The 12,471-nt window shown below is 38.8% G+C and overlaps 1 protein-coding gene across 1 annotated transcript; it reads right to left on the reverse strand.

Moving 5' to 3' along the window:
* Window positions 1-591: 591 nt before the first annotated feature.
* LOC104655681 (uncharacterized protein C1orf50-like) lies at window positions 592-10,030 on the reverse strand. The gene is made up of 2 exons (XM_030924445.1): window positions 9,932-10,030; window positions 592-1,337 (listed from the first exon to the last, which is right to left on the reverse strand). The coding sequence occupies exons 1-2, from the start codon at window positions 10,028-10,030 to the stop codon at window positions 933-935; spliced, it is 504 nt and encodes a 167-aa protein (XP_030780305.1). The 3' UTR covers window positions 592-932.
* Window positions 10,031-12,471: the final 2,441 nt, after the last annotated feature.

The raw sequence follows: 12,471 nt of genomic DNA on the forward strand, positions 1-12,471 counted from the left end.
AGTGTTTTGCAAAGATGTTTTATTAGATTTACAACTTTTTCTTGATTTTTAATGATATTAAAATGTTCCTTTCAAATTTTGTTTTATTTTGTACTGATTTCTCCATCAAAAACCTGTTTTAAAGTTTGATTCCTTTTTAGGAACCACAGTTCTTCTATGAACACCATGGTATCACATATGAATAAGAAAATTTCATTTGCTGTGTTTTTTTTTTTTAATTCTTATACATTTTGTTTCTTATTGTTTCCTTATTGCACAGGCAGGGATTTCTAATGTAAAGTTTATTTATTTTAAGTAATAGTAGACAAATTTCTCCTTTCTTATTTCAAAGAGAAAGTTTTCCATGTTCTACAAAATATGTTTAAGATTTATTGTAGATACTCTCTTTATTAGAATTTTAAAAACCCTTGTCTTCCAAGTTGCTATACAATCTCCTATTTTTCAAAAATGGAAGAAACATTAAATTCTTTTATAAATCTTCTTTGTATGCATCTTTGAAATTAATTAGGCAATGAATAATTCTAATCTTTTAATGTGATTAATTACATTGACTGATTTTTTTTTTTTTTTTTTTTTTTTTTTTTTTTTTAACGATCCACCAACCTTTTTATGGGAAGAAGAAAGTCTTCTCTAACACTTTAACTTAAGGGAAGAAGTGATGGAGAGGAAGAAGGAAAGTACATTGGCCAATACTCTGAAACTGACTGACTTGGGTATCTGTGGTCCAGAAAGGATCCCGAAAGACAGTGACTCTGTCTCAATGATTATTACCATCCCAATTAAAAGTCATAATGACAGCATTTACATTCCCACAGGGTCTCTTTCCAAGAAGTCTGTGATTCACCTACGTGTCCTCAATTCTCAAGATAACAATGGGGTCAACAAGGAGGTGACAGCCGGGTCCTGTGAGAGCTGTTTGTCAGAGCCCACTCTCAGTGAGTCAGTCCCTGGAAGTTGGGTTCAGTGCATGGAGGCAGGGCCACTGACTGGCTTAGCAACTTGTCCATCATGCTGATTTTAGCATCTTGCTTCTCAATGTCCTCATACGGAGTCCAGGACAAGTCATGCTGTAGCTTGTAGGCACCAAGGAAGTCATGTGGACAACTTGTTCCCCATTCCTTTGGAGAAATGATGGAAAAATACTGCTGACCACTCTCCCGTTTATAGAGGTAGTAAATGTTGCCAGGTTTTTTCACCATATTACAAGCTACATGGTGCAGGTCGGCATCTCTGTGAGCATCTTCCAGTACCTTCCTGGCTTGTTCCTGCAAATGTTGGATTTGCTCAGCTATGACTGTCAGCTTGCTGGTGGCATTTGCTCGGATGAATTCATCAGCCTTTCAAGGACCCCCTCGGTCCTCCCGAGCGCTGCGGCGTCCTCCATGACAGGGACTTATCCTCCTCACTCCCCGGGCCACATTGACTGATTTTCTAACGTTAAGGAAGTCTTTCTTGGGGAAAAACTAATTAGGTCATGATATATTAACATATTTTATAATATACTGGAGTAACTTTGCTAATATTTTGCTTAATATATTTGTATCAATAATACTGAACATGATTACTCATTTCTTTGTTTTGGGGATCAATGTTTTTCTGTCTTCATGAAATAAGTTGAGAAATACTTCTTTCTATTACTATATAAAAGAATATATCCAAGGTTGAAATTATTGTTTAAATATTTGGTAGAATTCTTCACTGAAGAAATGTAGGACTGGAGTTTTCTTTGTATCAGCATTTAAAATCTTCTTATAGTTACTTACTTTTTGTGTCACTGTATAGACATTTCTATTTTTTCTTGGAACTATATGCATAGAATGTGTCCATTTCATCTGTATTTTCAAATTTATCAACTTAAAATTATTGTATTAAGTTTTTACTAATTGTATCATCTGTAGCCATACCTTCTTCTCATGACCTTCTTAAGTTCTTGATAAGATTTATTATAGAATTGTCAATATTATTAGTCCTTCAAAAAACCAACTAAGCAAGCCACCAAATTTGGGTCTTATTGATGCACTGTATATTTTGCTTTTTCTTCCTCCTACTCTTGCTCTCACCTTTAATATTTCTTCCCTTATACATGCTATCAACTTATTTTGCTATATTCTTTCTCAAATTTCTGTTTCCAATGCCAAGGTCCTTAAGTTTTTCTTCCCTTTCCTTTTCATAACATAAATAAAAGGCTTTAAATTTTTCTCTTAACTATTGCTTTTGATAAAAATTGGTTTTGGAATGTTTTATTTGTTACTCAAGTCAAAACATGAACTATTTGTATTCATTTTGTCTTTTCATCCATGAATTATTGAGCAATGAATTTCTTAATTGCCAAATATAACACAATGCTAGTTTTATCTTTATAGTTGAATTCTGACTGACTGCATTATTGATGGAGGGCAAACTTTGATTAATCACCAAACACATGACCAACTTTTTTCTGATGTTCTGGGAATGGTTGAAGAACAAGTTGATTTGGTGGTTATTGGATGCAATGTTCTATAAAACTCAATTTTTTTAATGTCTAAATAATGGTATTTATGTTTTAATATTTGTAATATTTTATCAAGGTTTTCTACTGATTTTTGAATGTTTTATAATATGCCCATTAAGATTTGCATATTTCTTCTTGCAGTTCTGTAAGCTTTTGTTGGTATATTTTGAGACCATATTACTAGATGAGAAAAGTAATTTAAATTGTGAATTTAATTCACAATTTATCAATATCAATAATAGGTTCCGTTATGTCTAGTAATGAATTTTGCCTTAACTTCCTTTTTGATTTTATTTTGTTAACAGTATAGATAGGCTGGATTTGGTTAGTTTTATCATATGTTCTTTGCGTTTTTTTTTCTTTTTTTTTTATACCTTAAGTTCTAGGGTACATGTGCATAACGTGCAGGTTTGTTACATATGTATACTTGTGCCATGTTGGTGTGCTGCACCCATCAACTCGTCAGCACCCATCAATTCGTCATTTATATCAGGTATAACTCCCAATGCAATCCCTCCCCACTCCCCCCTCCCCATGATAGGCCCCAGTGTGTGATGTTCCCCTTCCCGAGTCCAAGTGATCTCATTGTTCAGTTCCCACCTATGAGTGAGAACACGCGGTGTTTGGTTTTCTGTTCTTGTGATAGTTTGCTAAGAATGATGGTTTCCAGCTGCATCCATGTCCCTACAAAGGACACAAACTCATCCTTTTTTATGGCTGCATAGTATTCCATGGTGTATATGTGCCACATTTTCTTAATCCAGTCTGTCACAGACGGACATTTGGGTTGATTCCAAGTCTTTGCTATTGTGAATAGTGCCGCAATAAACATACGTGTGCATGTGTCTTTATAGCAGCATGATTTATAATCCTTTGGGTATACACCCAGTAGTGGGATGGCTGGGTCATATGGTACATCTAGTTCTAGATCCTTGAGGAATCGCCATACTGTTTTCCATAACGGTTGAACTAGTTTACAATCCCACCAACAGTGTAAAAGTGTTCCTATTTCTCCACATCCTCTCCAGCACCTGTTGTTTCCTGACTTTTTAATGATTGCCATTCTAACTGGTGTGAGATGGTATCTCATTGTGGTTTTGATTTGCATTTCTCTGATGGCCAGTGATGATGAGCATTTTTTCATGTGTCTGTTGGCTGTATGAATGTCTTCTTTTGAGAAATGTCTGTTCATATCCTTTGCCCACTTTTTGATGGGGTTGTTTTTTTCTTGTAAATTTGTTTGAGTTCTTTGTAGATTCTGGATATTAGCCCTTTGTCAGATGAGTAGATTGCAAAAATTTTCTCCCATTCTGTAGGTTGCCTGTTCACTCTGATGGTAGTTACTTTTGGTGTGCAGAAGCTCTTTAGTTTAATCATATCCCATTTGTCAATTTTTGCTTTTGCTGCCGTTGCTTTTGGTATTTTAGACATGAAGTACTTGCCCATGCCTATGTCCTGAATGGTGCTACCTAGGTTTTTCTTCTAGGGTTTTTATGGTATTAGGTCTAACATTTAAGTCTCTAATCCATCTTGAATTAATCTTCGTATAAGGAGTAAGGAAAGGATCCAGTTTCAGCTTTCTACTTATGGCTAGCCAATTTTCCCAGCACCATTTATTAAATAGGGAGTCCTTTCCCCATTTCTTGTTTCTCTCAGGTTTGTCAAAGATCAGAGGGCTGTAGATGTGTGGTATTATTTCTGAGGACTCTGTTCTGTTCCATTGGTCTATAGCTCTGTTTTGGTACCAGTACCATGCTGTTTTGGTTACTGTAGCCTTGTAGTACAGTTTGAAGTCAGGTAGCGTGATGCCTCCAGCTTTGTTCTTATGACTTAGGATTGTCTTGGCAATGCGGGCTCTTTTTTGGTTCCATATGAACTTTAAAGCCGTTTTTTCCAATTCTGTGAAGAAACTCATTGGTAGCTTGATGGGGATGGCATTGAATCTAGAAATAACCTTGGGCAGTATGGCCATTTTCACAAAATTGATTCTTCCTATCCATGAGCACGGTATCTTCTTCCATTTGTTAGTGTCCTCTTTTATTTCACTGAGCAGTGGTTTGTAGTTCTCCTTGAAGAGGTCCTTTACATCCCTTGTAAGTTGGATTCCTAGGTATTTTATTCTCTTTGAAGCAATTGTGAATGGAAGTTCATTCATGATTTGGCTCTCTGTTTGTCTGTTACTGGTGTATAAGAATGCTTGTGATTTTTGCACATTAATTTTGTATCCTGAGACTTTGCTGAAGTTGCTTATCAGCTTAAGGAGATTTTGGGCTGAGACAGTGGGGTTTTCAAAATATACAATCATGTCATCTGCAAACAGGGACAATTTGACTTCTTCTTTTCCTAACTGGATACCCTCGATTTCTTTCTCTTGCCTGATTACCCTAGCCAGAACTTCCAACACTACGTTGAATAGGAGTGGTGAGAGAGGGCATCCCTGTCTTGTGCCAGTTTTCAAAGGGAAGTTTTCCAGTTTTTGCCCATTCAGTATGATATTGGCTGTGGGTTTGTCATAAATAGCTCTTATTATTTTGAGGTACGTTCCATGAATACCGAATTTATTGAGCGTTTTTGGCATGAAGGGCTGTTGAATTTTGTCAAAAGCCTTTTCTGCATCTATGGAGATAATCATGTGGTTCTTGTCTTTGGTTCTGTTTATATGCTGGATTACGTTTATTGATTTGCGAATGTTGAACCAGCCTTGCATCCCAGGGATGAAGCCCACTTGATCATGGTGGATAAGCTTTTTGATGTGCTGCTGAATCCGGTTTGCCAGTATTTTATTGAGGATTTTTGCATCGATGTTCATCAGGGATATTGGTCTAAAATTGTCTTTTTTTGTTGTGTCTCTGCCAGGCTTTGGTATCAGGATGATGTTGGCCTCATAAAATGAGTTAGGGAGGATTCCCTCTTTTTCAATTGATTAGAATAGTTTCAGAAGGAATGGTACCAGCTCCTCCTTGTACCTCTGGTAGAATTCAGCTGTGAATCCATCTGGTCCTGGACTTTTTTTGGTGGGTAGGCTATTAATTATTGCCTCAATTTCAGAGCCTGTTATTGGTCTATTCAGGGATTCAACTTCTTCCTGGTTTAGTCTTGGAAGAGTGTAAGTGTCCAGGAAATTATCCATTTCTTCTAGATTTTCTAGTTGATTTGCGTAGAGGTGCTTATAGTATTCTCTGATGGTAGTTTGTATTTCTGTGGGGTCCGTGGTGATATCCCCTTTACCATTTTTTATTGCGTCTATTTGATTATTCTCTCTTTTCTTCTTTATTAGTCTTGCTAGCAGTCTGTCAATTTTGTTGATCTTTTCAAAAAACCAACTCCTGCATTCATTGATTTTTTGGAGGGTTTTTTGTGTCTCTATCTCCTTCAGTTCTGCTCTGATCTTAGTTATTTCTTGCCTTCTGCTAGCTTTTGAATGTGTTTGCTCTTGCTTCTCCAGTTCTTTTAATTGTGATGTTAGAGTGTCAATTTTAGATCTTTCCTGCTTTCTCTTGTGGGCATTTAGTGCTATAAATTTCCCTCTACACACTGCTTTAAATGTGTCCCAGAGATTCTGGTATGTTGTATCTTTGTTCTCATTGGTTTCAAAGAACATCTTTATTTCTGCCTTCATTTCATTATGTACCCAGTAGTCATTCAGGAGCAGGTTGTTCAGTTTCCATGTAGTTGAGCGGTTTTGATTGAGTTTCTTAGTCCTGAGTTCTAGTTTGATTGCACTGTGGTCTGAGAGACAGTTTGTTATAATTTCTGTTCTTTTACATTTGCTGAGGAGTGCTTTACTTCCAATTATGTGGTCAATTTTGGAATAAGTGCGATGTGGTGCTGAGAAGAATGTATATTCTGTTGATTTGGGGTGGAGAGTTCTATAGATGTCTATTAGGTCTGCTTGGTGCAGAGATGAGTTCAATTCCTGGATATCCTTGTTAACTTTCTGTCTCGTTGATCTGTCTAATGTTGACAGTGGAGTGTTGAAGTCTCCCATTATTATTGTATGGGAGTCTAAGTCTCTTTGTAAGTCTCTAAGGACTTGCTTTATGAATCTGGGTGCTCCTGTATTGGGTGCATATATATTTAGGATAGTTAGCTCTTCCTGTTGAATTGATCCCTTTACCATTATGTAATGGCCTTCTTTGTCTCTTTTGATCTTTGATGGTTTAAAGTCTATTTTATCAGAGACTAGGATTGCAACCCCTGCTTTTTTTTGTTCTCCATTTGCTTGGTAGATCTTCCTCCATCCCTTTATTTTGAGCCTATGTATGTCTCTGCATGTGAGATGGGTCTCCTGAATACAGCAGACTGATGGGTCTTGGCTCTTTATCCAGTTTGCCAGTCTGTGTCTTTTAATTGGAGCATTTAGTCCATTAACATTTAAGGTTAATATTGTTATGTGTGAACTTGATCCTGCCATTATGATATTAACTGGTTATTTTGCTCGTTAGTTGATGCAGTTTCTTCCTAGCCTCGATGGTCTTTACATTTTGGCATGCTTTTACAATGGCTGGTACCGGTTGTTCCTTTCCATGTTTAGGGCTTCCTTCAGGGTCTCTTGTAAGGCAGGCCTGGTGGTGACAAAATCTCTCAGCATTTGCTTGTCTGTAAAGGATTTTATTTCTCCTTCACTTATGAAACTTAGTTTGGCTGGATATGAAATTCTGGGTTTAAATTTCTTTTCTTTAAGAACGTTGAATATTGGCCCCCCACGCTCTTCTGGTTTGTAGAGTTTCTGCCGAGAGATCTGCTGTTAGTCTGATGGGCTTCCCTTTGTGGGTAACCCAACCTTTCTCTCTGGCTGCCCTTAAGATTTTTTCCTTCATTTCAACTTTGGTGAATCTGGCAATTATGTGTCTTGGAGTTGCTCTTCTCGAGGAGTATCTTTGTGGTGTTCTCTGTATTTCCTGGATTTGAATGTTGGCCTGCCCTACTAGGTTGGGGAAGTTCTCCTGGATGATATCCTGAAGAGTGTTTTCCAACTTGGTTCCATTTTCCCCCTCACTTTCAGGCACCCCAATCAGACGTAGATTTGGTCTTTTTACATAATCCCATACTTCTTGCAGGCTTTGTTCATTTCTTTTTCTTCTTTTTTCTTTTGGTTTGTCTTCTCGCTTCATTTCATTCATTTGATCCTCAATTGCTGATACTCTTTTTTCCAATTGATCGAGTCGGTTACTGAAGCTTGTGGATTTGTCACGTATTTCTCGCGTCATGGTTTTCATCTCTGTCATTTCATTTATGACCTTCTCTGCATTAATTATTCTAGCTATCAATTCTTCCACTGTTTTTTCAAGATTTTTAGTTTCTTTGCGCTGGGTATGTAATTCCTCCTTTAGCTCTGAGAAGTTTGATGGACTGAAGCCTTCTTCTCTCATTTCGTCAAAGTCATTCTCTGACCAGCTTTGATCCGTTGCTGGCGATGAGCTGCGCTACTTTGCAGGGGGAGATGCGCTCTTATTTTTTGAATTTCCAGTTTTTCTGCCCTGCTTCTTCCCCATCTTCGTGGTTTTATCTGCCTCTCGTCTTTGATGATGGTGACGTACTGATGGGGTTTTGGTATAGGTGTTCTTCCTGTTTGATAGTTTTCCTTCTAAGAGTCAGGACCCTCAGCTGTAGGTCTGTTGGAGATTGCCTGAGGTCCACTCCAGATCCTGTTTGCCTGGGTATGAGCAGCAGAGGTTGCAGAAGATAGAATATTGCTGAACAACGAGTGCACCTGTCTGATTCTTACTTTGGAAGCTTCTTCTCAGGGGTGTACTCCACCCTGTGAGGTGTGGGGTGTCAGACTGCCCCTAGTGGGGGATGTCTCCCAGTTAGGCTACTCAGGGGTCAGGGACCCACTTGAGCAGGCAGTCTGTCCGTTCTCAGATCTCAACCTCAGTGTTGGGAGATCCACTGCTCTCTTCAAAGCTGTCAGACAGAGTCATCTGCGTCTGCACAGGCCTCTGCTGCTTTCCCTTTTGTTGTTTAGCTGTGCCCTGTCCCCAGAGGTGGAGTCTACAGAGACAGGCAGGTTTCCTTGAGCTGCTGTGAGCTCCACCCAGTTCGAGCTTCCCAGGAGCTTTGTTTACCTACTTAAGCCTCAGCAATGGCGGGCGCCCCTCCCCCATCCTCACTGCTGCTGTTTCGGTTAGATTGCAGACTGCTGTGCTAGCAATGAGGGAGGCTCCGTGGCTGTGGGACCCTCCCGGCCAGGTGTGGGTATAATCTCCTGGTGTGCCCGTTTGCTTAAAGCACAATATTGGGGTGGGAATTACCAGATTTTCCAGGTGTTGTGTGTCTCAGTTCCCCTGGCTAGGAAAAGGGATTCCCTTCCCCCTTGCGCTTCCCAGGTGAGGCGATGCCTCGCCCTGCTTCAGCTCTCGCTGGTCAGGCTGCAGCAGCTGACCAGCACTGATTGTCCGGCACTCCCCAGTGAGATGACCCCAGTACCTCAGTTGAAAACGCAGAAATCACCGGTCTTCTGTGTCGCTCACGCTGGGAGTTGGAGACTGGAGCTGTTCCTATTCGGCCATCTTGCTCTGCCCCCTCTTTGTCTTTTTCTATACAAGCCTAGCAGTTGTTGCTTGCTTGCCATTGCCCTCAAAATTATTTTTGTGTGTGTCCCTGGAAACTCAGATTGATACGTTGTTCTATAAAGAGGCTGTGTATTTGTTTCTGCTAAGCACCTAGGGGCATGTAGGGTCACTTTTAATGGTACTACATCCAATCTTGTTCAAAGTTTGAGAGTCCCTTGATCATCAAGGCTATGAATTCTCAGAATAGAGATATTATTGCCAAAGGAGAGGAGGAAGGAATTATAGATTTGGCTTCCTCTCACCCTGAGAACACAGACATTAAGACCCCGGATCAATATTGGGAGGTGATACTACAACCTCACCCCTGTTCAAGCTTGGTTCCATAATTATGGCTCTGGCTCAGAGGGACCAGGGAACTGCAAAACATGTATTTGTGATGAGTACTTTAGAATATATGTAGTCCTGATGCTCCTATATTATACATACCTTTCTGATTTTAGGCTTTTTTTCCCCCACAAAATTTGCATGGAAAATAATTTTTTTTCAAATTCTGCTTTTGTTTTGGTTTTTAATTTATTTTTTAATTTAGTATTTGATATATGTTATTTCTAGAGATAGTGATGTTCTGAGTTAAGGTACTCTGCCACTAACATAAATTCAAATACTTCCTCATATATTTTCTACTTTTACTTTGTAGTTCATGTTTTCTTGACTAACTCATGTGGAAATAAATTGTAATTTTACATAATGTTGCTCACTAACTTCGATATGTTCTTTTATTTACAACTGAGAAGAAGATTCTCTAAAGGAGTTGTAATTTAGGCAAGGATCAGAACTATTGAATTGCCTTAGAAAAAGTCCACAAACAAGTCTTGACTAAATTAGGGTTTCTTATCTTTAATATGAAAATGGTTATTTTTATTACCTGACATCTACACACATTCATATTATCACTGGATTTGTCAATCAAATCCTTCTTTATGACATCTAAACTAATATAGTGCCTTCCCTCTCTCCCTGCCATTAAACCTGGAAAATAACTCCAGAGAACCCATCCAAGTGACTTAGTTTGACGAAATAAATCAATACATAGCATAATGTCTGGCACATGTTGAACTTTTAGTATACGTTTTTTGAATGAATTAAAATGTTAAATGGTACCTGAAAATTACCTAGCATATGTCAGGTAGAATTTAATGGTCAGCTTGTTAAATTGTTGTTTGATGTTTATAATATATTTAAGAAAATGGACACCTAGAAATTGTAAAAGGAAGATAATTAAAATTTTGCACACACACAAAAAGTGTATGTATGTATTTATAATATATATAAATCTTTGGCAATGTTTTGCTCTGTTTTTACATGAGTTCTTCAACACATAAATGAACGCTAAGTGTGATCTATTTAGAAGTGAAAATTGAGATCTCTCTAGGGAGTATATTTACCCTTTAGATAAATCTTCAGCTTTTAAAATGGAATGTTAACTTCATTTGGGGGAGCACCAAGGTATGTGTGTGGGTGTGTGTAATACATTTCAGAATGGTATGAAGATTAATTAGGTAACATAATGCTTTAGGCTTGGGTGTGTGTGTGTGTGTGTGTGTGTGACACAAGGTATCACTCTATTGCCTAGGACTGAGTTCACGTAGTGCAATGGCAAAATCAGGGTTCACTCCTGCCTCGGCCTTCTGGGCTCAGGTGCTCTTCCCACCCCAGTCTCCCAAGTAACTAAGAATACTGGCATGTGCCACCATGCCAGTCTATTTTTTTTTTTTTGTACTTTTTTTGCTGAGATGGGTTTCGTCATTTTCCCCAAGCTGCTCTTGAACTCCTGGGCTCAAGCAATTCTCGCAACCCAGCCTCCCAAAGTGCTAGGATGGCAGGGTTGAATCAGCACACCTGGCCTAGGCTTGGTTTTTAGAACAGAAGAGGTTGCTCCACTGGATCTCCATCTGCTGTTCCATGTCTAGTCCCTTCCCTTCTCTTTCTTGCTCTATGCCCTGAGAGGGTGAGTAAATGGACCACATCAGCAACTTCCCTTGATATGTTGCTTTGGTTTTGGTTTAACTAATAGGGGGTACTGGCAGGAGTAGAGGGAGGGAAGTCAGTAAGTGCACAGAGTCCCTCATATAAAGGTCACTGTTCCTCTTAAGGCAATCTTATCTTCACATCTCACCTTCCAGGTGTTAGAAACCACTCCCTCCCTCAATTCTTTAGGTCTAGCAGTAGGTAATCACTGTTTTCATTAATTCTGGGTTTCTGAGTTTCTTTTTTTTTTGGGGGGGGGGGGGGTGGTTCCCTGCTCTCCATGCATACCTTTATACATAGTCCCTTGATTAAACTTTCCTCAAATTATACTAACTTGGGTGGTCTATTTCTTTCCTGTAGCCACCTACAGACAGTCACTCTGTACCCACAGTAATTGGCCAAAGTCATTTAGTTACTCATTGCCAAGCATACTCAAACAGCTCTGGGTCATGGATTCCCTACATTCAATGTTAAAATGAAAAGGTTACCCAAATATACCATGAAAGGAGTTAGCCAAACAAAACTTTGAATATTGGTTTTGTGCACTTTCTAGAACACTGGGTAAGTTTCTTAACCCCTGTGATCCCCAGTGCGTTATCTTCAAGTGAGGAATATTAATATATACATAGTAGGGTTGGTTTAACGATTACACAAGATAACACAGATAAATAATAGTCCTTAGCACATGGTGCATCTCATTTAAGATGAATTCCTATGTAGTCTAAATAGAAAAGAAGCAAATATTTTGGAGAACCATGTCAATCAATTTGTGAATATACTAATGCACATGATTACATTCCCCTTCCTTTGATCATTGATTTATCTTTATATCTGCAATGCCCTTGCATGAATCGCTATTGTTATTATTCTTTGAACTTTGTTCCTGCTCTTCCATGAACAGTGTCCTTCCTATCTTCCTATGCCATTTTAAGAACATTTTGGAAGGCAGAGGCCTTACAATGTTTATTTATATAAAGAATTCTGTTCACAAAAAGGGAGGAAAGAGATGAAAAAGGAGATGCAGGCTGGGCATGGTGTCTCACACCTGTAATCCCAACACTTTGGGAAGCCAAGGTGGGTGGATCACTTGAGGTCAGGAGTTTGAGACCAGCCTGGGAAACATGGCAAAAGCCCATCTCTACTAAAAATTTGAAAATTAGCCAGGTGTGGTGGTGTGCACCTGTAGTTCCAGCTACTTGGAAGACTGAGGCAGGAGAATTGCTTGAACCCAGGAGGCGGAAGTTGCAGTGAGCCGAGATCGTGCCATTGCACTCTAGCCTGGGTGACAGAGCAATATTCTGTCAAAAAAAAAAAAAAAAAAAAAAAAAAAGAAAGAAAAAAGGAGATAAGGAGATGAAGAAAAGGGAGAAGAAAAAGAAGAAAGTTGGAAGACTTACACTATCTATCCTATTTCAAGGTTTACCATAAAACTATAGT

This window comes from Rhinopithecus roxellana, chromosome 20 (genome assembly GCF_007565055.1).
Source record: "Rhinopithecus roxellana isolate Shanxi Qingling chromosome 20, ASM756505v1, whole genome shotgun sequence".
In the NCBI taxonomy this organism is placed as follows: domain Eukaryota; kingdom Metazoa; phylum Chordata; class Mammalia; order Primates; family Cercopithecidae; genus Rhinopithecus; species Rhinopithecus roxellana.